Source organism: Malurus melanocephalus, unplaced genomic scaffold (assembly GCF_030028575.1).
Source record: "Malurus melanocephalus ecotype Western Australia unplaced genomic scaffold, MMel_1.1 scaffold_105, whole genome shotgun sequence".
NCBI lineage: Eukaryota > Metazoa > Chordata > Aves > Passeriformes > Maluridae > Malurus > Malurus melanocephalus.
In genome coordinates this window covers 2,187,965-2,212,619 of record NW_026623337.1, presented here as the reverse complement: position 1 = coordinate 2,212,619, position 24,655 = coordinate 2,187,965, and the positions used below count along the sequence as shown (strand labels likewise).

At 41.5% G+C, this 24,655-nt stretch overlaps 2 protein-coding genes across 3 annotated transcripts; one reads left to right on the top strand and one right to left on the bottom strand.

The window, feature by feature from the left end:
• Positions 1-210: 210 nt before the first annotated feature.
• On the top strand, positions 211-6,748 carry NUDT9 (nudix hydrolase 9). Of its 2 annotated transcripts, none has more exons than XM_057369212.1 (8): positions 211-359; positions 1,420-1,656; positions 2,758-2,853; positions 3,328-3,414; positions 4,488-4,599; positions 4,761-4,907; positions 5,154-5,238; positions 6,168-6,748. In XM_057369212.1, the coding sequence occupies exons 2-8, from the start codon at positions 1,463-1,465 to the stop codon at positions 6,341-6,343; spliced, it is 897 nt and encodes a 298-aa protein (XP_057225195.1). In that variant the 5' UTR covers positions 211-359; positions 1,420-1,462; the 3' UTR covers positions 6,344-6,748. The 2 variants fall into 2 exon arrangements, with proteins under 2 accessions (XP_057225195.1, XP_057225194.1); XM_057369211.1 differs by lacking the exon at positions 211-359 and adding an exon at positions 481-769.
• Positions 6,749-10,212: 3,464 nt separating this feature from the next.
• Positions 10,213-22,225, bottom strand: LOC130575375 (SPARC-like protein 1). The gene is made up of 10 exons (XM_057369227.1): positions 22,038-22,225; positions 18,865-18,982; positions 18,684-18,737; positions 15,067-16,248; positions 14,303-14,372; positions 13,537-13,664; positions 12,790-12,910; positions 11,868-12,004; positions 11,265-11,413; positions 10,213-10,393 (listed from the first exon to the last, which is right to left on the bottom strand). The coding sequence occupies exons 2-10, from the start codon at positions 18,916-18,918 to the stop codon at positions 10,213-10,215; spliced, it is 2,076 nt and encodes a 691-aa protein (XP_057225210.1). The 5' UTR covers positions 18,919-18,982; positions 22,038-22,225.
• Positions 22,226-24,655: the final 2,430 nt, after the last annotated feature.

The window sequence follows — 24,655 nt, the reverse complement described above, 5'->3', positions numbered from 1 at the left end:
CTCCACCTTCCCCGCTGCACAGGCGGCGGAAAATAACGTGGGAAATGGTGGCTCTTACGTTGCGATAAGGCARTTTGTTAAACTCAAAGGAAAAAACAAAAAAAGTTTCCTCTCTACTTTCCTGTGGGAACCAGGGTTACCGCACGCACGTCGGTCGCTCCGGAAGACAAACGCTCTTCCTCTCCTTAGCTTTTTTATCTGATCTGACGTCATGTGGCGTGGAATAGCCCTTTGGTCGGCTCGGGCCACCTGGCCTAGCTGTGTCCCCTCCCAGGATYTTGCCCGCTGATGGGGCTGGAAATGCCGTGGACACAGCGCTGATGCTGTGGGAGCCGTGCCCAGCAGCGGCCAACACACGGGTGTGTTCCCAACCCCTTCCGAGGTGTCAGTGCCCGGCCCGGCACGGCGGAGATACCGCGGGGCCGGGGCTCCGCCTCAGCCAGGCCCGGCACAGGCGCTGCCATTGGCGCCGCTGCCGCCAATGCGGGGCCGCGTTGTACAGCGCGGGGCGGGCGGCGCYGCCAAGGAGCGGGGTCTCGGAGCCGGATCAAGCAGCGGCATCCCGGAGCGGGCTGCCTGGCATCGCCGGCCCAGTGCCCCCGTCCCGGCCCCGGCGCTGAGGCGGAGGCGGGGTCGCCCCCRAGCGCGGTGCGGTCGCGGCGGGGCCGATGCCGCTGCCGGCCGGAGCCCTGCCTCGGGCCATCGCCGTGCTCTCCTTCTCCGTCGTGCTGAGCGCCCGGGGCGCTGCCCAGCGCCGCCCGGCCCACAGGTACCGCGGGCTGTGGCGGTGGCGGAACAGCCTCGGTGTCGCTGCCGGCCGGCCCTGGCCTGTTCCGCCGGGAGCAGCCGCCTCATGGCTCGGCCGAGATCCCGGGGCTGCCGTGCACCCTTGCCCGCCCAGGGGGAGTTTGGCCGGGGTGTCCGGTGCCCCTCAGGGTGTCCCCAGGGGCGGGGCAGAAACTCAGGCTGGACTGTCCTTTAAAGTGATTTAATTGCTGAAAAGCACAAAAGCGGTATTGCCCTTTCCCACGTCTCTGTTAAAATGTTTTTTTTGGGGGGGGAACTTGCAGTGTTTTGTAAGTTGAGTGTTAGGAGCAGTTTTTTCATAGAAAAGGTAAACAGACGTTGGAATGTGCTGCCCAGGGAGGTGGTGGAGTCACCATCCCTGGAGATGTTTAAGAAAAGACTGGATATGGCACTCAGTGTGGTGGTCGAGGTGACACGGTSGTGTTTGGTCATAGATTGGCCTAGATAATCTCAGAGGTCTTTTCCAACTTCATTAATTCTGAGATTCTGTGAAAGAGTTGGGTCTGTTCTGCTTGCTATAATGTACTTTGCAGATCTGGGATTAAATATCAGGTTAAAGCCTAATGAATTAGATTCTTTTTTTTTTGTTTTGTTTTGTTTTTGTTTTTTTAGTAATTTATCTKCAAACTGTTGGTCCCGTCTTCATCCTGTGAACATGTTCAACAGTTATAATATGAAGTTCCACCACAGCAAAGCTCTCACCTCACCATATCCAGGATCACGCATTGARCGTAGCCAAGTGCCTGAAGATAAAGTGGGCTGGCTGACTGAGTGGGAAGAYTATAATCCCGTGGAGTACACTGCAAAGTCTGTTTTGGCTGGACCCAGTTGGGCAGATCCCCAAATCAAGTGGGTGGAAATGGTGGCCCTTTTTCCCTGTGAACATGGAAGTAGGAAATAGACATGAGCTAAGTTAACAAGATCATCACCTTAAGAGATGTGTGGTGCTGCAGTGATGTGTGAAAATCAAGATTAAGAAAAGTGGTGGTTAGAGAATTGAATTGTTTGGGTTTGTTGTGAAGGTCTTTGACACATGATTTTACTGGCCTGAGGACTGAGATTGGAGTAATGGATTCCTGTTGATGCTGTACAAGTGTTTGTTGTTTCTCTGTTTCTCTGTGTTGTGAGCTAAATAAAAGTCTCCGAATTTTCCTTAAGAGTTTGGAGAACATTTTAATTATACACTTGTTTGCTCGTTCGTGGTTTGAATGCAACATGAGAAAAGAAAGTATAATTGTAGTCCTTGAATTGAGTGCTCCATGTCAGGAAATGTGAAAGGTTGAATTAATGACCTAGTTTTTTTCTAACTATGTAACAATGGGGGTGKCAGTCTTTTTCCTCAAGTAACAAGGTACAGGACRAGAGGAAATGGCATCACGTTGTGCCAGGGGAGGCATCCAGTAATTGGATATTAGGAAAAACTTTTTCACTGAAATGTTTGTCAGATACTGGAACAGGCTGCCCAGGAAAGTGGTGGAGACACCATGCCTGGGATTRTTTAAAAGTGGATGTTGCACTTGGGGACATGGTTTAGCAGTGGGCTTGGTTGGGTTGAACTGCATGATTTTAAGGATCTTTTCCAACCAAAATGATTCTATGATTCTAACCTTAACAAAAATACCTTTGAAATACTTTGTCTAAACGAAAATTTAGAGATGCAATATTAAATACTTTAATTCTGCACTTTTGTCTGGAGAACTAAATACTAAATACTAAATACTAAATACTAAATACTAAATACTAAATACTAAATACTAAATACTAAATGAGAGGGACTGTCATCAGTAAAGGTTAGGACTTCTTAGCCTCCTATAGAAAAGGGAGGTCCTGCATCTCCAGTTCTGGTAAAAAACTGCTCATGGGTCAAAGGGATGTTACTGCTCTGATGGCTGGCATACAAGCTTTTGTGTTTTATCATTTATGTCTGTTGCATTCTTCTTTGCCATGCAGTGATGAAGGYTTTTCTCCCAAATTCAATGAAAGAGATGGAGAAGTGGAGAGGAAGAGTCTGAATGGCTTGTATGTGGTTGAAAACGGGAGACCCCGGTGAGTGGAGTTTTTTTGTTTGCATATTCATTTCAGTGCTCTTACAGATCTGTCAGTTCTKACGCATGGTATCAGCTAGAACAAAKCCAAGAGAGAAAAATGGAATCTTGTTTGATGAATCTATGTAGATGAAGGAGCAAAACTTGCTGTGTCACTTGCCATTTAAAGCACATGATGACAACAAATGCGTGTTACTATCCTTCCCTTTTTAGTTATTTAATGTTGATTTGGTTTTTTGTTTTTTTTTTGTTTGTTTTTTTTTTTTTTAGGATACTTGGAGCATATTTTGAATGTGGGGAAGTAAATATGTTTAATGTATTATCATGTTAAGGGTATAGAAAATAGCAGAAAATAAACTCCCTTTGTATTTCAGCTGGTTCTCAGAAATCAGAGGCGCTGGGTATTGCTGGGCTTAATTTCTAATTTAAACCTGTTCAGGACTATAAAAGTCATGTACCATGGCATTTATTTCAGGAATCCAGCAGGAAGAACTGGCCTCACCGGCAGAGGATTGTTGGGGCGCTGGGGACCAAACCATGCTGCAGATCCTGTTGTAACCAGGTAAGGGACAGGTGACTGCAAAGTACCCTGCAGTAGAGAAGAAACCCATGCATTTTGCTTTTTTTTCTGGGTCTCTGGACAGGGTATTACTTTTCATTGCCCTTTTCTCTGTGTGTTATCTATGCATAAGCCCATTCTGCTTTTGTTATGTAAGAAACTCTAACTTGACTTAGTATATGATAGGAGGAGGTTGGGTTAGGATCCTCTTTTGCTCAGTTCATGCTTTGTTTTAATTTGCTTTTCCCAGCAGAATGTGTATGTATGTGCTAAACATTTTACACAAAGCATTCAGAAAAGGTTGTGTGGTTAACAGAAGTGCAAGCTATGAAATGCATTGCTGAAGGCAGAACCRTTGTGAAAAAGCATCCTGATGTATTTTACCTTTTCCCCTTTCCAGAGGGATGTTAATGCTGCTGAGTTGCTTTCTTGAAAGTAAAGGAAATGCTGGCATTAGTTTTGTTTTGGTTTTGTTTTTGGTTTTTTTTTTTTGTTGTTGTTTTTTTTTGGGTTTGTTTTTTTTTTTTTTTTGTTTTGAAAGTAAAGGAAATGCTGGCATTATTTTTGTTTTGTTTTTGTTTTTTGTTGTTGTTTTTATTTTTTTTTATTTGTTGTTTTTTGGTTTTTTGGGTTTTTTTGGTTTTTTTTTTCGTTTGGACAGTTTTTTGCTTTGCCTGTTGGTACTTCTTAATTCTTTACTGAAGGCGATGCTGGCTGTTTGTGGCTTTGTCCTGGTGCTGCTGCAGCCTGTGTGACYATTCTGTTCCAGCAGAAACATACTCATCCTCTCAGTATGGACTGGCACAAGTGCAGCTCAGAGAGCTTTCAGAGGAGCTGCTACTACCAGCTTGGCTGCAGAACTGTGGCTCCTGGACATTTTCTGCCCTTTTTCTGAGGAAAACCCTCAGTGTTCTGTCCTTGGTTGTGATCCTGCCAGATGGMATCCATTGGTCCCCTTTGACTGTTCATTCTCTGCTTTGTTTGTCCGTGCACAGGTGGCAGTGCCTTGCTGTCCTTCTCTCAGGCCCTTGTGTCAAGAAGCAGTAAAACATGTTCTTGTTTATCCTTTGCTGCAGATGGAAAAGAGATGGAAGTGGCAATAAAGTTGCTCACCCAGTTACTGGCAAGAACATCTTGCAGTTCGTAGCCATCAAGAGGAGAGACTGTGGGGAGTGGGCCATTCCCGGGGTAAGGGCAAAGCTCCAGAGGCAGTTGACATTTCCCTGCTGGTGAGGCCATGAGGCAGATATGACGCATGTATGGTGCAAGTGGATGTGATATACTAAGAGGAGCTAAAATGTGTAGAATCTGAGGGATTGTCAATTTTTTTTTGTTTTCCTCTCTCTAAGGGGATGGTGGACCCAGGGGAGAAGATCAGTGCTACCCTGAARCGAGAATTTGAGGAGGAGGCCTTGAACTCTCTGCAGAAATCACCTGAGGAGAAAGCAAAACTGGAGAAGCAACTCCACAAGCTGTTCAGCCAGGAACATTTTGTGGTGAGCTCTGTGTCTCYTGTGGCAGCCTCTTGAGCTATGCATGTAACTCACAGCTGTATGGAACYTGAAAAATTGCAGCTGAAATGAAAATAAGTTGTGATACTCATGTTCTCGCGGTGCAGGAAGTGGAAGAGACTGTTGAAAACTGTAAAGGCAAATGTGTTAGAGGGAAAGAAAAAGGTGTGACTGATTTCACCTTGTTTGTTGTGACACTGAGCTTGTTCTGGTTTGTTTGGGGCTTTATAGGTGTACAGAGGATATGTGGATGACCCTCGTAACACTGATAATGCCTGGATGGAGACAGAGGCTGTGAACTATCATGATGAAACAGGTAAATATCTCCAGGTGTGCTCTTAGTTGCATTTTACTATGTATGTTGGTTTGAAATTGGCTCCCTTGTTGAGCTGAGAACGGCGATGAAATCAGGAGAGTGTGAAAGTCAGGTGCAAAATATTGGAATAGATTTTTAAATTGTCGTGTTGTCTTGGACTCTTATTTTTCACCTGTACAATAAATCAATCTAGTCAGGTGATTCTGATGTGTTCAAGCCAGAGACTTAATGTAGTGACATTTCCACTGAATTTTGAGTAGTAGATTCCAGTTGTGAAGTTTCTCATGCCACTAGTCCAAGATTTGTCAGCCCCTAGAAGTAGTGGACATAGTGTTTCTTTGGCCTTTCCAATACAGAATAGAAAAGCATTTTCTTGGTTGTTGTCTATAAAGTCCTCAGATTCTTTTTTAGAAGCAGTAAAAACTTCAGAAAGAGAGCAATTTAGAAGCCTTTATGCATCCCTTCTTAAATAGTATTTTTGACCTTGGGGCCTTCAGTAAAATTTGAATGATTTTGGTTTTTTTCATAAGTGTATGTAAGTTTCAGAATTCAGTTTGTCCTGTGGAATAGTATATAAGAAAAGCAGCAGTCAAACGTTATGCAAGCAAACAAAAATCCAGGCAGAGRGATTGACTAAACTTGGGTGGTAAGCACATGTTGTCAGCTCTCCAGTGGCTTTCCAAGCTGCTGCTGATACTCTAGGAGTGGTGACAAGGAGTTAATTCAGATTTTCCACTTAGATTTGCTTTAGAGTAGTGCAAGTATGAAAAATGTTTCTGGCACAGAATCAGAAGTGAGAAAATAGTCTTTTTCTCCTGAAATACCGTTGAAGGTTGCTGCCTGTGAAGGGTAGAACTGGTAGGATGTGAGAGGCAAAAAGCAGGAAGAAAAGACTGAATAACRTGTCCTGACTCTTGTTTTGTAAACAGGTGAGACAATGGATAATTTGCCTCTGGAAGCAGGTGATGATGCTGGAATGGTGAAGTGGGTTGACATCAGTGAGAAGCTTAAGCTGTATGCAAGTCACAGCTACTTCATCAAGCTGGTGACTGAGAAACTGGGAGCCCACTGGAGTGAGGATCCTGGATCTGAGTGCCATAAGTGATGGAAACTTGGAACTGACAAACACTGAGAGGGGAATACATTTATCAGCCTTGAAACAGATGTCCTTGTCATCCTCAGTGGAAATTCTGTGAAATTCAGCTGGGAAAAATACTGGACAGTGATAAACAGGCTGTTTCAGAGACTTCAGATTGTTTCTTTTGATTTCTTAGTGTGAAATGAGAAGAATGTGGAGCTCTTGCTTTGCTTTCTTGGCTTCATCATTTGCTGCTGTTTCATAATGTCTGCAGATCTGCATGGCAGYACTGGGATTCTGTCTGGAGGTAGCTCACAGGCTGTTCACCTCAGCTCTGTATTTTTGCACTGATTCCTTGTCAGGACTTTGAATCCCTAAGGAATGAGACACTTGCTACATAATAAAGTGAAATTGGTTTTCTGAGTCATTTCATTTAACATGTCTTTGCAGTGATTTTCTATCTTGAGAGATTAGTTTTCACATTTAATTACTTTTTGGTTTACAGTATGGATGGTATTCWCATCTGAATGTGTGACAGAGCCTCTGTATAAAAAGAAAACTGTTGGAGGATGAGACTTAGTGACTGATTTGAGGAGCTGAATTTTGATGTTCCTCTCTTCCCACTGCTTATGGGGGTACAGATGTTTTGGGAGATTATACCATGAGCAGAATCAGTGGAAAGAGCAGCCTTAAAGTATAATCTTGTAAATCATGCTGTTTTTTTATCCTTTAGGTGATGTGAGTAACTTGCAGTCAGGAGGCTGATTTGGGATTTCTATGGCACTTATGTTGCTATCAGGAGCTGCACAAGAGTTACTGACATCTCTCCCTGTGTTTTCAATCAATGTAATTTCTATTAATTATGTACTGGTATCAGGAGTTGTGACATTAACAGCTAGGAGCTGATGTTGAGATCTGAGGACTTCAGGAATTTTGATCCATGTGTTGAAATAAGGTGGTGATAAATGTTGTGATCTGGAATTGCCTTGTGTAGCAGTACTGTGACACACTCATGTGCTGTTAGGACTTTATCCACATCCTCTTAGCTGATGAATGGTTYTAGGGCTTGCTCCTTTTCAACCCTACCCCTGCTCCTGATTAGCTAATTTTCCCTGAAAGAGTAATGCAGGAAACCCTGGGAATCTTGCAGAGCAATTAATACGTACCTTTCAAAGGAAAAAGTAATGCCAGGARGTATTAATTTTTCTTTCAATCCTTTCTCACCTCTTCCTGCCCATCTGATTTCTTCTGTGATGTGATAGATTATGTRGAGCAGGCCCCCAGCAGTGCAGTTGGGTTTTGAAAGCATGACCCACTGGAACAGACCCTTCTTACCGGGTCAGGGGAGGTGGTTCAGTAGTCTGTATGAACAATTTTTAGTATTCTTGTTTGCCTCAAAAAACCACAAGATGTCGTGAGTCATGCCCTCAGACATTTTGGGTTGATTAGTTTACTTCTCAGCTGATAAAAAGACTGGGGTTTTTTTGTTGTTTTTTTTTTTAATAACAACCCCTGCTAATGCTTGGAGGATTGATAAGCTTGGCAATGGAAATGTGTTATAAAAAAGGAATATTTCTTGTGTGTTTCTTCAGTATAGATTGTCTGACTGTAGTGGTTGTGGAGGTGAYAATACTGAGAGTACTGAACCTGCTACCTGAGAGGCAGTGTAAATACTTTCTTTATCCTGAAGAAATGGGAACTTGAGAATTAAAGTCCCTACTTTTTGAGGCCAGCTGTGTGCTGGCAGTGTGCTTGCAGTTTGAGCTGTGCTTTCTGKCACCAAAGTATGTGGGGGTTTAACAAAAAAAACTCTTGAAAGAGCTCCTGAAAATAAGTTTTTGGTTATGGTGCTTGCTTGATCCTTCTATTTAATGATTATTTTACTAGTAAGTAAGTAGGTTTGGGTACACGTGTCTGGGGAAGATCTTGTAGGATTCAGTTTGGAAGAAGTTGGCRTCATGTTGGCCTACTGAGGTCTGAGGCCACTGACATCAAGAGCTCATCAGATGGCATTTTTATCTGCTCCTTAATACATTGTGTACTTCATATATCCTCAGCTGTAATCATCTTGGCCAAGGTCATCATCTGCCCTGCAGAACTTGGACTATTTGCCCTGATAAATTATTCCTTGTATCATTTCCTRGTAGTGGGTTTGAGCAGAGCAGTGGTGAGCATTGTCTCAGTGGAGATTAAGTCAATCCTTGTGAGTTATCCTCATGTGAACTATATTTGATTATKTTAAGGTGGCTGAGTTGTGGCTGCTGAAAGAGCAAAAAAGCAATAGGCTGTAGCCAGGCAGGAAAAGTGCTGTCAAAATTACTTTTTCCCTGGAAGCATTTGAATTCCCAGAGAAAAGATCTTTTCCAAATGGAATTAGCAGAGAGAATATGCTTCTGTACATGCAATCCAGGTTGATTTATTTACACACTGCTGTGTGATGTTACAGAACATGAAGTGAGCAACAAAGTCAGGCTTAGGAGAAAAAACTGGCAGTGAAACTGGTTTTGCTGGGAAGTAATCTSTGGTTTGTGCAAGAAGTTCTTGTGTTGAAATTAGTCACAGTTTAATTAGTTGTGTCCCAGGGCATCAGGCTAGTGTTGGACTGGAGTTATCAGCCCTCGGTTCAAGAGCAAATGAGCAAGGGGAGAGGGACTCCCTCTATTTAAGCCACCAAAACAGCATTTCTGAATCCCATCTTTTCATTGGAGAGGCAATGTGGTTCAGGTGAAAGGTGTTTGCTGCTCATCCTTTGTAGAAATAATAGCATTTGGGGCTTTTTCGTAGAGCAGAGCATGCCTGGAATGTTTTCAGTGAAGTGCTTGCCTTAAAATCACAATGTTTTGGGGATTCAGAAATAATCTCATCCTGTCCTGGTTTTTTATGCTTAAATTTTGCCTCTCTTGAGACAAGGAAAAGATGGGAAATAGCGAAAGAAACWGAATTYTYTTTGACAAAGTTCTGACAAAACCCRCATATCTAAGTAGATTTCTAATTTATTTGAGACTKCTATGTTAAGCTGACAATACAGTAAATAAAGGAAACAAGTTYCACTTCGGTGTGGGGTAAAATCTACATTCTATAATTCTACTGAAGAGCTTTGTGAACAGCTTAGTCATTAGGTTATTAGTATTTATTGGTTCAGAGAGATCATGGATACACATGGGGGAAAATGTTGGTTGTTTAGCTATGAACCAATTGAAGTAGTTAAATTTTTCTGCTGCTAATGAATGTAAAAATCTTCTACGTTTGTGTTATTTGATAAGAATTCTTGTGAACCTTATTCCACCTTTTTCTTGAAAGCTGTGAGGTGGTTAATTACAGAAAGAAGCAGGATTCACTATTTTTAGTGCAGTACTGGGAGTCTGTTCAGCCAGGCTCAGAAAAGGAGATTTGCATTTACGTCTTCTGCAACAAAGAAGAAAAAAACATTATTAACATTTTATGCCAAAGAGACATTTTTGTGCTGTATCATTATAAATAAARTGACTGATGCTATAAATGAGCAATCACTGGCAGAAATACATGTGTATTAAGATAACTTCTTGCAGCTTTCTTCCATATGTGTTTCATGACTGATAAATTGTCATCAGAAGAGCTGGAAAAATTCTGGGAAGACCAAAGGCTCTGTGTGTCTGACCTCTGACCAGAATCAGCCTCCACTTAAAATTACAGACCTGCTAATAGGATTTTGGACATGTTTCTTCAGTCTGCTTGTTTGGCCAAATGCCTTCTGTCACATAACTCTTCGGGATTAACCTGTGTTGTGTTGTTAACCTCATTCATCTTCTGTGGTCTTGTTCTGTTTTCCTCTCAGCACAGTAGCCACGAGCTGCTGCTTATAATTTTTTTTTGCCTTACATTGAGGTTTGAGCAATGTTTTTGGTAGGAACATTCTGTCAGGCACGTCTGCTTGTTCTTTTAAGTTTACCTTCCTTAATCCCAAAGCAGTGGCACCATTCCTTCAAAGCAATGAGTTTGTCCTGGTCTCCATCACACTCTTGGAAGAAACGGGTTATGCAGTGTTCCATGGGAACCAGGGAGGCTCTCAAAGGTGCGAGCTCMGAGTGTGTTAATAATCTGAAAGAAAGAACAGGTACGGAGAGCTGTATTTCCTTAATAAATCAACAGGATTATCAAAGATGATCCAAGACACTGGAAAACTACCACAGTGGCTTTTCCAGAGATGCCCCAGTGGCTTCTGTTGTGATGCTTCTGTAGTGGCTCTGTCCTGGGTCATTATGAACATGTCTAATATGTGATAAACTAAAATGCTTTTGCTGCAGTTTGTTTGATAACRTCTTTTTTCCTAGAACAAATACCGCATGTGTAATAATTACAGGTATTGCAAGTAGCAAATTGCTCACAATTCATCAGTTGTGACATTAGTCCTCAAGAGATCAAGCTTGTGAAAGTGCTTGGTAATGTTCTAGGACATCATGAGTGTCCTGAGGTACTGARGGTCTGAAGTTGGAAATATGGATCCCTTTACCAGGTGGTATGATCAAAACCTTGAAATCAAGTCATGTTCTCAGAAGCTGTAGGCTTCCTCTGAACTGTGACTTTATCTTGCTTCTTAAACTGGGAGACCTCTGTGGTGTTGAAAACTACAAATGCCTCACAAGTGGATTATTGTTGCCAGGGTTCTGTCCTTTGTGCTTATCCTGTTGCTCTTGGCTTCAGTAATGGGATTTCTTTCTGATGGAGAGCATTAGTAGGCATTAAGACACTGTAGACCTTGCAGTGTAATACATGATCATGCAAGGCAAGAGGATAACAGGTTCTGACCTCGGACATGATCAGGAAAACGAGAGAAAAGGTTCTGTGTTTAGGAAGAGGGGAATACTGGCTTCTAACAGCTGAGGGATTGATTCTATATGCAGAGAATCCTTTGAGCAGTTTAGAAAAGTAAAACAGCAAATCAGAACTGGACCCACAAATGTTTTTTTACCTATCAACAGGGTGCTGATCAAGCTGGTGAAACTGCCAGTGCACAGGATACACATACATGTGGTAGTTTTTCTCAAAGTCRTGCAGGAGCAGCTCGACCGGGTGGTCACCAGCCACAAGGCGTTTGTCATTCTGGTAGATCTTTTTGACCTGAACAYGACACAGAAATTGTTATTTTTTGTTCAGGGACAAAGATCTGTCCTGAAAAGAAGTATCCGGAAAGACAGTGCTTGAGAGAAATGTAACTAGATAATAAAATACCATTAGGGAGATGGGTTTTAGTGTTTGTGACCATACACAGCATGTAAAGCTTGCCTCAGGTAGTCCAGGAGATTTTTGTTGCTGTCAATGTCAACTTTGGCARTAACTAGAAAGGAAGTGAAATTGTTGTGGTTTAATTGTCAGGCTCGGCTAAGGGGGCAGTAGCCTCAGCTTGGTAAGAAATTAAACCAGTTTTATTAAATCTTCTGTCCTGAGGCAAAGCAACTCATGTTTTGGTGTGAATTAAGCCATCTCAGAAGTCATCTAATTTATACCATTTAGTATGAGATGTTCTGGTCAGGTCAGTGTACCTGCATGGTCTTATCTGAAAAAGATTGCTGACCTTATTCCTTTGCTTTTCAGTTAGAATTCCAGAAGTGTTSAGGTCACGTTCATAATATTGAACAAGGATGTTCTTAAGCCAGTCTCGCATCCGGAGGGGAAACTGATCCACTTCATAATCAGTACAGGGGGGGATGTCTGYGCCAAAGAGGAAAGCTTTTGTTAACCAATCATCTGTTAAATCCCCATYCAAGCATTTTTGAGCCCAGTTAGATTTGACTCTCACTATCAAACTTCCAGTTAAAACTGATGGAGCTGTTAATACATAAAACTGTGAATGCATCTAATGTGTTCAATTATAAACCTACAATTTTTGGTGTACATGCTTAACCAGTTGTGCAAGCCACAACCCTTGCATATCTGTGCAGCTTCTGAGCATAGTTGTGTAGTGAAGCTGTTATCAGTCAGTTGCATGAAAGCAGAGCTTTCGACAGCACAGGAATATTCTGGCTGGGAATGCACTTTCCTCCTACCTGTTGAACAGGTTGGAAATCAGTTCTGGCTTTTAGATCCTGACTTACACATTTGGCATCTTAGTTTGGTCGTTTGATGTTTTTGGGTTCAGTTTTTTGGTGGTTTTTTTCCGTGGGGGTTTGAGATGGACATTTTCATTTATTAACTGTCTGCAAACACTTTTTTTTCTGGTGAAGGATTTACAAAAACCTTCAGAAACTATAGCAACAGGAACATGAAAGACAGTGCAGGGGAAAGATAAGGTCAAAAACAAATTGGTGTAAGCACAWGAGAGATGTCTTGGTTTCAGATACTTTTAAACATGTTTAGGTTTTAAAGGCCTTAATTGGCAGATAATTGATGCACAAGTGGCAGTTTACAGGAGTAAAGGTAATCTAGGGCTTGCTGATGAGTTAAAGCAACTGTTTTTTTATATCTACGTGAATTTTTCACAGAAAAATAAGCCTTACATTTGCAGGAGCCCATGTAGTCTAGGTGCAGCTGGCGTCCCATTTTYGTCCCTTCCAGTTGACATTTGGTGCCAAAGAGCTGACATGTGCCTTCATAGGTTTTGTTATCTGTACCACAAACCTAGAGGAGGAGGGAAAAGCAAAACCACCCCACCCCACCCCACTGTGTTGAGAAAAATCCTTGTCACTCATGGAGGCATTACAGTAATAAAAGCATCATTAGCATGTGGTGAACACCCACAGGGAGTACATGTGACCAGAAGCATTGAAAGTAATAGTTGTCRTATGCCCACGTGAGGATTAGTTATCTGTGCTTGCACGCCCAGTTTTGCAATACTTGRGTTTATTTTTGTTGCTGTAATACAGTCTCTGAGATGCTGTGGGATTATTTCATCATTATAGTAATTTTCAATAACTAAATTATTTCATTATTTTACGTGCCAGTACTCAGCATGTGCTSTAAAACACCAAATGGATAAATAGAAGTTTTAGTGACAGGGAAAAGCWACAATCCCTGAGAGACAGAGTGAAGCAAGCCGGGTGCTGTGTAGTTTCATGGGCTCATACAGCTCTCAAGCCACAGTCAGTGAGTTTTGGTGCTTTTTACTTTTGCCTTTACTGGAATCACTCAAACTCACTCGGAAACTTTTCAGGGTAAATCATTCTAAGTAACAGCATGGCAATGTGTTACCTTGTAAACACTTTGGGTGGCTTTTCCCAGTCCTGTGCACTGGGTGAAATACTCACATGCTCRTAGTCTTTGGTGGGAGGGCATGCAGCAGGATCTTGGCAAATGCAGAAGGGTTTCCCTTGTTTGTCTGCATGACAGACTTTGCCTCTTTTGCAGTGGAAGTTCCGACATGGGYTTGGCAATCCTAGCAGGAAAGAGGGACTATTAGAGGTGATGGGATRAAGCCAAGTGTTKGTCAGATACTAACAACAGCCCAAGMAAAATACAGCCCAATATTCTCCAAGAAGTTCAAACGCATTTTAAAATTTGTTAAAATGAAGCTGGATCTTGTGTTGAATWAACCAAGCCAAACTTTAAATGAGGATTTTTGTGAAACTTCTAGCAGTCCCATGTTTGAATTGGATGGGCAAATAATTTTCTCAGAAAAAAAAAAGCTGTTTCTTCTGTAAGGACTGACATTCACTTCCAGCTTCCTTTGGTGAACCATTTCCCATCTGTCTTTGCTGAATCAAGCACTGGCATTTGTCCCACTKCTACTTGAATTCAAACTACTGTTCTGAGACTGAGGGCTCTCAGTGCMAGGTAATTCCAATTTCTCTGTAACTGACACAAAAATTCGTGCACTGCCTAGAAATGTTTTTCACAAACAAATTACTAAATCTAAGGGCGTATGGAAGGGATTGGCTGTGAGCACTGGATTAGGCACAAGCACAGCTCAGTCACATGAAATCCTGTGCTGCAAAAGGCAGAAAGGAAATGCAGASCAGCAGATTCCCCAGCTTCAGAGTTGGGAGTTATGTGACAGCTTTCCATGGGGCTTACCAAGGAGAACCTTCTCATTCCTGTTGCTGGCACTTTCCATCTCACCATGGGAACTGCCTGTAGTCTTGACCTGTACAGTCACAGAGGCATAAGCAGAAAGCTGTGGTAAATCTTGGGAAGAAAAAAAATAATACTTGGGCACAATTTTTTCAGGACCAAATATAGAGCTGACTGAGACACAGTTTGCTTTGCTTGCAGCAGAGAGGTTGCTATGCAAAATGTGTKAGAAGAGCATAAAGCCTCTGGTACTATTAACATGCTCTTGTTATTTGGGGAAAAAAATAGAGTAGGAGGTGTAGAGGGAGAGAAATGGGAACTCAGTAAGGCCTGAGTTTCTTATAATTATTCTGTGGACTCTAGTCCTGCCTTCCAAGCTGTAGATTTTTATGTAGTAGTGTTTAAAATCTCTGTGAGGAAGAAGTGAACAGGCTGTCCCAGCAAGCTTGAGACTGGGTTTCAGGTTTTGTGTCTGTGTATCTGTATTGTTTGTGTGTTTCATTGCACATCCCCTTGGGGCTGGAGCTCTTGTGTGAATGGTGCTCTCTTCCTTTCTGGCCCAATTCACCTAAATGTTCTGTGTGCAGTGACACAGCATGAACCAGAGGGATAGTGAGTAAAAGAGGAGATGAGACTTCTGCATATTAATAAGTTATTACACCTGTTTTTTTTTCAACATGCCATTTCAATCAGCAGGAATTAAAATTTGGAACTGGTCCCTCTCCGCCTTTTTGTAGTGTCCCAATGTKATTTTAAAGATAATTTACCTTATCTTCACTTTCCATTGGATTAATKCTCTGAGCAGAGCTGCTCATTTTCAGTTGTTGCTTGTTTTCAGAATTAGGTGGTTCATTATCATAATCATCTTCAGAGTGAGCAAGGTCTTTAATCTTGACAATTTGGTAATCCTCAGTCTCTCCATGAGCTTCAGTGCCACCTTCAGTGGTTCCTTCCCCTTCATGCTCAGTACTGGTGCTCTCCTGGTCATTACTCTGGATTCTTTCCTCTTCCTCAAAGGCTGCTTCTTTCCAGGTATTGCTGAGATACTCTTCACCATCAATGTCACCACTGTCRTGACCATCATCATCATCATTGCTGTCTTCCCCATCTTGTATTTTCACCACTGTGTCATGATCACTCTCATAGTTCACTTGAATATCATCTTGTCTCTCTTGACTTTGCTGTTTGCCATCCTGGTATTCATTATGGGATTTTTGGGAGGAGGGGATTTCTTCCTTATAGGTCTTCTTCTGGCTGTTCTCACTCTCTTCTCCTTCTAGGTCAAATTTCTCTCCATGTCTCTTGGTTTTCCGGGTTGGTTGGCTGGAATCTCTCAGGGAATCTCTCAGGAGTTCATCCAATTGCATGCTGCTCTCATGCTGCTGTCTTTTGTATCGGTCACCTTGACGTTTCCGGTGGSCTTTGTGCTTTTTGTCTCTGTAATCAGTTTCTTCACCCCATTCCTCATCCTCTTCTTCCATACTTTCCTCTTCATYGCTTTCACTGTTTTTTTCAGACAGGCCAACAGCATTTTTGTTGTATTTCCACATGTTATGCTCACGATCATGGCTGAAAGTGCCCGCTGGGTGTTCTGGGTGGCCTGGAAGGTGTCGGTTTGCCGTGTTCCCATGTTTCTCACGCTTCCTGAGCTGCTCATGCTCGGAGCTGGACTGTCCTCTGCCGCTGCTCCCAGAGTCACTGTCCTGGTTATCAGAAGCCAAACCTAGTTTATTGTGCAGTGCAAGGAAATCGATGCTTTTCAGGCCGTTTTTCACTTGATGCTCACTGCCAGTTCTTCCTTGTTTCCTGATGGTCTGAGGCTCATCCCTGTATTCAGTGCYTGGTACTGATACCTCTGGTTTTAAGTTTCTGTGACTGGGCAGCAAATCACCCTTATCTACATATCCTGTGTTCTCTTCCTTTGAGGCTTCAGGATGGATATATTCACTCTTTTAAAAAAATAACAAGTAGATTAATAAATCATAGGATTTATTTGAAGCTGATGCAGTGTTATTTTTGCCTTGTATTGCAAAGCGTGACACTGGCTTTATTTGTTTACTTTGTATGTGCTCCTCTTAAACTAGCCCAGAGCACGAAATTCACTGCTGATGTCACTTCTATTTCTCAGCAAATCTGTTTGTCCCTTCTCTTATTGCTGGAGTTTCTGAAGAGGTCTGTGCAACTCTGTTCAGAGACAGATGCATATGGGTGTCTTGTGAAATCTCAAAATGCTTAATTAGTATTTTAGTCATAACTCCTGGCACTTGTAGACTGCAGTAATTATCACTTACATCAGAGARGGGACATGCGAAATTTAACAGATAAGGGAAAAGTTAAGGACCTGGGAAAAGAGGAGCAGGGGAAGAGAGGGCACCTTTCACAAGGTGTCATGACAGTTATTCCTGAGGAGWGCCCTGCATTGATTTCATAATCCCTGTATTCATCTCCTTCGGGTCTGATACACCATTGCTTCCTGGCTGAATTCACCAGGACCTCTTGTGTGTGGTGGCAATTTCTTTATTATAAGATCAACAATATGTGTTTGAGTGGCTTTTTTTTTTTTTTTTTTTTTTTTTTTTTTTTAATGCTGTGAAGCCAACAGCAGAACAAGCATCTTCAGTGGAAAATGCTTGAGAAGAAAGCAGGGACTAAAATAACTGTCATGTCTTGCTGCAGCAATTGCTTTTGTGCTGCTGTGTGTGCTTCTGAACAACACTTATGGATGTCCAGGGTTGCTTATTGCTTACAGCAGCATAGCACCTGATGCTGATTTTTTCTTAAAGCTTTCAGGGAGTTTAATTTGGGAAGAATAGTCCTTCTCATCATCCAAGTTGTTGGAATAGCTTTTCCTTTAGTTTGGGCAGTCTCATGGCTGCTTAGTAACAAACACTCCACTCACAAATACTTATACAATTTTTTTTTTAAAGGTAGGATTAGAAACATTAATTTGGCTCTTGTACATCAGCTATATTGTATTTCTTAATGTCAGAGTGGTACCTTAATGTTTTACAATTTTGTCTTTTGCCTCTTGTCCTTGCTGATGTGGGAATAGTATTGGGAAATAAATTCACTCTATCAGTTCCAATTCTAACCTTTTCAGGGGAAGATTGTATGTTTGCTCAAATCTAACAGAAACTCACTGTGGAACTTTTCCAAAATTCTATAGATTCAGAAAACACAAGGCCAAAAAKATTGTCTGTTGTGGGTGCCAGTGTCTGAAGCAGCAGTTTGAGAAAGATTTGGCTCATGCCTTGGCAGGAAGCCTTGTCCTGCACTTGTCCTGCAGAAATGTACCTGGATGTGGCTTCCAGATGCTGCTTTCTGTTATACCTTGGTACATCTGTACAAAACCAGCTCTTAGAACTCAGTGGTCTTGAGGGAACTTGGGCAAATTGCAGTCACTGTAGGGAGCAAACTGCCTTTGATAGATGATGCACACACTTGGAACTCATGATTCATTGGCTATTACAGTTTTTTATTTTAATGCAAGTATCTTGTACAAATTAATGTTTGTACCATTTTATCTGCTGGATGCTTCATTAGGAAAAGTTAATTTTTTGTTTTTCATAGTGCAGAGCACCATCTGGATTGATATGAAATTTATGTGGAAAGCCATACAGAGTGGAATACAATTTATAATTAAAAAAAAAAAAAAGGTTAGCATAAGAGTTGTGATTTTGAATTTCTTAGTAYAGAGCATGATCTGAATTTAGTAGTTCTGAAACATCCAGTGGCTTGCAGCCAAGATCCATTGTGTCTGAGCCACAAAGGCTCACCAGAACAGTGCAATAARAAGGAATTTTAATTTGGGTCAGCCATGAATGGAAAACTGTGGGCTCTGCCATTAGCACACATACATGGCATAGGGAGGGCTGATGAAATCCTCTGTCTCATTGTCACCAGGGCATCTGGCTCCTCACACACAGAGTGCTCTGCCAGCACAAGCTGTGTCTAATGCTCTGCCCTGTGAATAATGAAATGTATGGTGGCTAAAATTATTACCTGTTTGAGACTGCATGTGATCCCTTGCTGTGATAAATTGAGCATTTTGTCCCCCTCCTGTCCTGAAGCTGTGGCAACCACAATTTTGACTGTCACTGGAGCTTATTGCTTGTACAAATATGGTGGTGGCAATATGTGGGGATTCATTTAAGATAATTTTGTCAATAAGTGAAACTTCTATTTTGAACTTCAGACATTTTCCTGTTTACAATTGTTTAATATGCAAGGCATGAGACAGTTTGCACTGATTGTTGGGGTGAGATGGCCTGAAGATTTTTAACATAAATCAATTTGCCAGCCAGTATGTATGTGCTAACATGTTTTTGTATTCAAGATGAATAATGTCAGTTACTTCTGATTGTTTAAAGAACAAGAAGAATACCTTTTCTGGAGTTTTCTGTCTGTGAGTTCTGAGCTTGTGGTTTACAGGATGGGTCTGAAAAAGACAGATATATGAATACRTGCATGTCCATAAAAATCTTGTATAGGTTAATGGGACAACACAGAATATCCTTAAATTGGGAAATTAGGTGCCTGGTAATAATAGCTTGGTGAGGACTTACTGGAATAGCAAGAGCTGGTCCTACAAGATAAATGAAGAGAGCTACAGCCTTCATGCTTTSCAGGTCTTGTAGAGGACAATAGTTAATGGTACAGAGGTAGGSCTTAGAGGTTTCCTTTCTGCAAGAAACAGGAAATAAAAAAGAAGTTAGAATTTGGTTATAATGACCTAGAAATGACTGCTGGAAGCAATGTAGTGGCTGCTGTAACTTTAGTCTGGAGATGCACAAAATTGCCGTGCAGTGTCCTGTAAACCTGGATGTTACACCAGCTCACCTAGAGAACACTCTGCTCTCAGTTCTTTGACAGGGATTAAGCTGTAAAACGTGCTCACAAACTCCAGTGGTGTTACTGAAAGGCAGAGCTGTGAAYGGACACAGGCTGAGCCCTGTAAGTATTTATCCATTCCCTGAGATAATACTTTGTGAAAAAATGCCTCTTTTTTATTGAACCCTGAGCAGTGCCTGTTTGTGGCATCTCTGTGGCTGAGGTTCCTCCTGGCTGCTCCCCTCTGTGTCTGTGCTAGGGAGAATTAAGCGGTGAAGCTTTGCTCAGCAGGTGCCAAAGCTCCAAAGTGCTACCCAAGCTGCTTGAAGACGGGGTGCAGTGCTGCTTTGGATGCAGCCCTGCTTCTGTGTTTTCTCGGAAATTGTCACCCAAAGTGTACGCTTTTGGAAGATCCCTGTGTCAAACATTATTTAATGTCAACATCTTTTAGTTAATGAAGATCAAAATACTCATTAGTGGGGCATATCTAATATACAATCCATTTTTTCTTTCAGTTAGCTCATTTAGTCTCCAAATTACATCTTGACTAATTATCTATTATCTCTTTGGCATTCACAGTTAGTTGTTTAAGATGTTTTCRGAGGGAAAGGCACAACAAAAGCCATTAATGAGCATATGCAAAATGCCTCACTGGGCTGGGTATGGGCAGTCACTTCAGATCAAGGCAAGTGTTGTTGGACTGAAGGTTATGCAGGCAACTTGTCACAAATGCAGGGAAACMATCCAATTTCATGTAAGGCCCTAAAAACTGCGTACTGTGCTTTTTGAGGGCCTGGCAAGYGACTGAGGAAAGAAGGATTTGAATGTCAGGTAGGTTTGGTTTCTGTTTCTTTCCGTTCCTGGTGAGCAACGCAGATCTGGGCAYGACGCTTAACTGCGTTTCCTTTTTTTAAAACTCTCATTTGTCTCATTTGTTTTTGTAAACTAGTTTGGGAGTTATAATTGAAAAGCTCTGCTTTTTAATTTCTTCACTTATACTTAACTGTATTTTATTTATAATTGCAGTTTTCTAGTTTAGCTTGTGTCTCTGTAAAAATTGCTTCTACCGCCTTTGTCCTAATAATGAAGAAGCAGACAGAATAAATCTGAGTTAAAGTGGCAGGACAGGGCTTTTGTATATTTTTTCCTTCTTAGTAGCAAGCCCAAGCAGCACATAGGAAGCATAAGTCTCGAATTAAGACTTGAATAAGTATTGAATTATTAGGGAAGCCTGACCACACCAAATTTAGTGTGAGATTTTTTTTTTTGCACTGAAGTCTAAGTGGGAAGACACTTMGTTCTTGTTTAATTTCTGAGTATGTCCTACAGCAGAGAATTTTTAAAAACAAGTTTTGGTAACAAATAAATTTAATTGAACTATCAGAAAGGGAYTATTACACAAGAAGCTATTTTTAAAAGCAAGGAGACATCTCCTCGGGAAATGAAGTAATTGTACTCCACAGGAAAATCTGTAGGAAAACTTAGCCAAAAAGTGAATAGGAAATTTCTTGAGTGTGGCGGGTTTTTTGACCAGGAAACAAGGAATTTAATTATACTTTAACTTGGGTTATTGAGTARGCAATGCTAACTAGGAGTGCTGGGTTTGCATGGCACAGTTTTGATTGCAGGAGGCTGCAGGGCTGCCATTCTAATAGTGTCAGCAGTCACTTGAGATACTCATCAATTACATGATTTCTTAATAAAAACATAATTGATACTCTTAAATTACAACTGGTATAGCACAATACTGTGTCTAGGCCTGTTTCAAAAGCCCTTGTGAGAGCATGAATAAATTATACATGTAGAAAGTGGTTCATGTGTGCACACACATAAAACAAAAAGGCAGAATTTGAGGCAGTTATCTGAGTAAAAGAAGGATCACAAAAAGAAAATAAATATTAAAGCATAAAACTTTTTCACTCATTCTGTATCAGTAAATAGCTGCTAACGAGAATTGATCCCTCTGGTGCTGCCAGTTTTACAGCTGCAAAAGCCATGGGGCATAAGTCCTTGATTGCTGAGTGCAAAAAAATCAAAACCAAACCAATAGTATTTCAGGACATCTTAAAGCAATTTTTAAACAAAGCAGTCACATTAACTTAATGTAATTGTTTAATCTCTTACTTTTCCCTTCTACCCTTTAATTTTATTTTCTACTTCATACCTGAGCTTTTTTTGAGTTTTGAGGTTTTTTACCAGAAGTTTCCATAATTTAAGAGCAGATCAAACCAAAACGAGCTGCTTTGATTTATTGTGAGGAGGGTCAAAATGAGACTTATTTATTAGGCAGAATTACTTTTATATCATCTGGTGGTAGATGCTGATAGAATCTGCATTTCTTTCACGGGCTCCCTGTTTGGTACATGTTTTCACTAGGTTGACCAGCACATTTTGTGCCTTGTGAAAGGCACATTTTGAGCCTTTCAAAAGGCTCTACCAGCCAGAGTTTCTCTTGCTCTTCTCCAATATGATAAAAGAAAGGAGAATATGTTTTTTTGGCCTTGTCTATTTGACTAAAGTTCCTAAACTGATATTTCAGGAGATTGTGGTAAATATTGGGAAATCAGGTCACACTATGGCTTTCAGCTGGACCACTGTGTGGTTCCACAAGAGGTGTGTACTTTCCTTGGCTCTTGTTGGCCATACTGCTTTGTAAAACCACTGGAAAAATAATTATTTCAGTGGTAAGATAGGGACTGTCCTCCTCAACACACCAACTACCCAGTGTTTTCTCTTACTAAGGACATTTCTTTCTGTTCTAGACATAAATGTCTGAAATGTGTTATCCTTAAAACAGATGATACTGTAAGAAAGCTTCTGCAATTTTGCAGTAAGAGGAAAAAGAATTTCAGAGGGTTAGATATAAATCTTTCTAAGGTTTTAATTAAGAATAAAGAAGAAACARTACCATAGCATTAGAAGAGGTGCTCCTTCTTGACCTGCCACTGATGAACTGGAAATCCTCAAGCCTTGCAATGTGTTGCTGCTTTTCCTGAGAAGTGTTTTGGAGTCTGAARCAGACCCTCTCAGCAAGTGCCTTGTGCTGCAAGCTTCATTGAAAGAAGATGGTACTCTTTGGGTCTTGGTGGAACAAGGAATCCTAGGGTCCCATGGGATGAAGTGGGGGCAATGGGCTCGTGGAATTCTGCTGGATTAATTGAATCAGAAAGACAATTTAGTGCGCATGGGCTGCGGGCCAGTGGAGCTCAGCGCTGTGTGGGAAGGACATATTTAGTGTTTTGCAGGGAGGGGAGCCAAAGGGAGCGGGTGCAAGAGTTTCTGCTGCATCAGCTGCTCCCAGAAGAGCTGAACTAAGGGATCTGCTGGGCAGCCACACTGTGGGCTCGGGGGCAAGTGGAGCACAGGGGATGCCAATCCCTGCTAAACTGCTCAGGGCTGTTTCAGTATGCTGCACGTACTGCGTGTAAGCCTGCAAAAAGGTAGAAACTCTAAATTACAGATGTAAAACCCAGTATTGGTTGGAGACTTGCATAGCTCCTTAGAGTTTGTTCTTTGGAAGCTGTTGCCATGGCTGTGCTGCCTGTATCCCATAGTGATGCTGCAGAGTGAGCTGGCGAGGAGCGTGGAAACCTCAACATGTCTCTGCAGCAGAGGCTTTGTGGGTTTTGGTTCTGCAAGCATTAATGAGTTTATTCTTTATCTTAATTTTCTCATCTCATTATTCCATAAAATGCTCCACCTGAACTGGAATGCTTTCTGGGAGATAGATTGTCTGGATATAGTGCAGGGGATGTTCCAATGTAAGAGCAGAGGCACTTCCAGTGCTGCACAGATAAATCAGCAGATGCAGCCACAAATTCCCCATTCTGCCAACATCCTCTCTGACTAAGGAGGACACTTTGCATATTGTGTTGGCATGACTGGAAGAGAGGTGGAAGCAAAATGAAATTAAGTGTGTGAATGGTAAGAGCTGTAATGCAARTGCTGAAAATTCAGCCACTTAAGATAATATTTTAATAGGGTTCTTTTTTAAGTTACGATTTAACTGGCTTCTGCTCCGTTCATCTGAAAAGGTAATAGACATTGGGGGTTGATTAGACAAAACACAGTGAGAAATGTACAAAAATTGACCATGTTTTTATGTGGCCAACTGTGAAGTTATGGTTAATACAAAAAAAAAAGAAAAAAAGAGCCTGAAATCACAGCTGAGCCCTCGCTCTGTAGACCAAGCAGAAAAAAACCCTTTGACAAAAGCCCATGAGAAATTCTTTAAATCCCCTCTCCTTTTCTCTCTGCTTCTCTGCCTGGAAACTAATTCATGCCTATTGGAGTTGAAATTCTGCTGGTCTGTCAGCCAGTGTCTGAAAGGAGTGGGGATATTTCAGAACTTCCCGTTTGTTTTTTCTTTTGTTGTGCATGCTGAAAAGATGATGGGATTTATCTATTCAAAACTTCATTGTGTGGTGTGCTGTACCATCATATTAGCTTTATTGGGTCATCAAAGATAAGTAGTTTTCCTGTGATTTATAAAATATTCCAGAAATGGATGGATCCTCAGCTGATAGAAGAAAATTTTTCAGGTGGCTGCCCAGAAATTACGACAAGTACACCAATGTTAATCTTATGGTAGCAAAATATTAACTTTTTGTCATAAGATGTTCAGGTAATGGCTCTTAATTGCCTTAAAGTTCTTAGTTCAGAAAAAAAAAAGGCGCCAGACTGTGAAGAACTGTGCAGAAACTTGAAGCGGAAATTTGTGGGAGTTTGAAGGTTATTACTGGAAAACTGTGAATGATTTGTAGGCTTTGCCTGTTCCTGTGTTTAAACAGCTTTCCTGGGACTTAGAGGGCAGTGGGGAGAAATTTTTTTGATTTTGAGAATATTGAAGAATTCTTGTTTATCAGAGCTGTTACATATTTACAAAATATTTGATCAAACACAATTTTCTGGCTTTGCATCTGATGACAAAGTGCTTTGGTTGAGAAGATCTCTGGCTGTTTTCTGATGTCACCAGGAGGCCTGAGCTTGTCTTGGAGCCTTCAGTCCTGGTGCTCCAGTCCCACTATGTTGGGCTGTGTGATTTTTGAAAATCCYTTCAGTGGTGGCTTAGTGATTCTCCTGCCAGAAAGAGATGCTGTGCCATTGTGGGGGGCAAAGGGAAAGCCAGGTTGTTGCTGAGATAAGTGAAAAGGGAGGATATCCAGCAAACAATAAAGAAAGTTTAGATATGGAAGAGAGATGACAGAAGACTACAGGAAGGTGAAAAAATTTGTTTTCTCTCTCTCACTGTGACAGCTGCTAAACAGACACTGTAAACAAAGAAAGAAGAGGAAAAGCTCAGAGAATTTAGTGTTGTATTTATCAATATGCCTGTCTTGCATTGTATTCTCTGGCAGAAAAGATCTGTGGGTCTGACTGGCTGTGGGGGAGATGGAGATGGGCTCAAAAGACATTTGTTATTGTTGGAGCTGTCTGCACCTCTGCGTGCTCAGTSCAGCCAGAGGATTCAGGTCTCTGCCCACAAGAGAGTGGTGTTGAGCCATCCACTTGCAGACCAGGATTCAA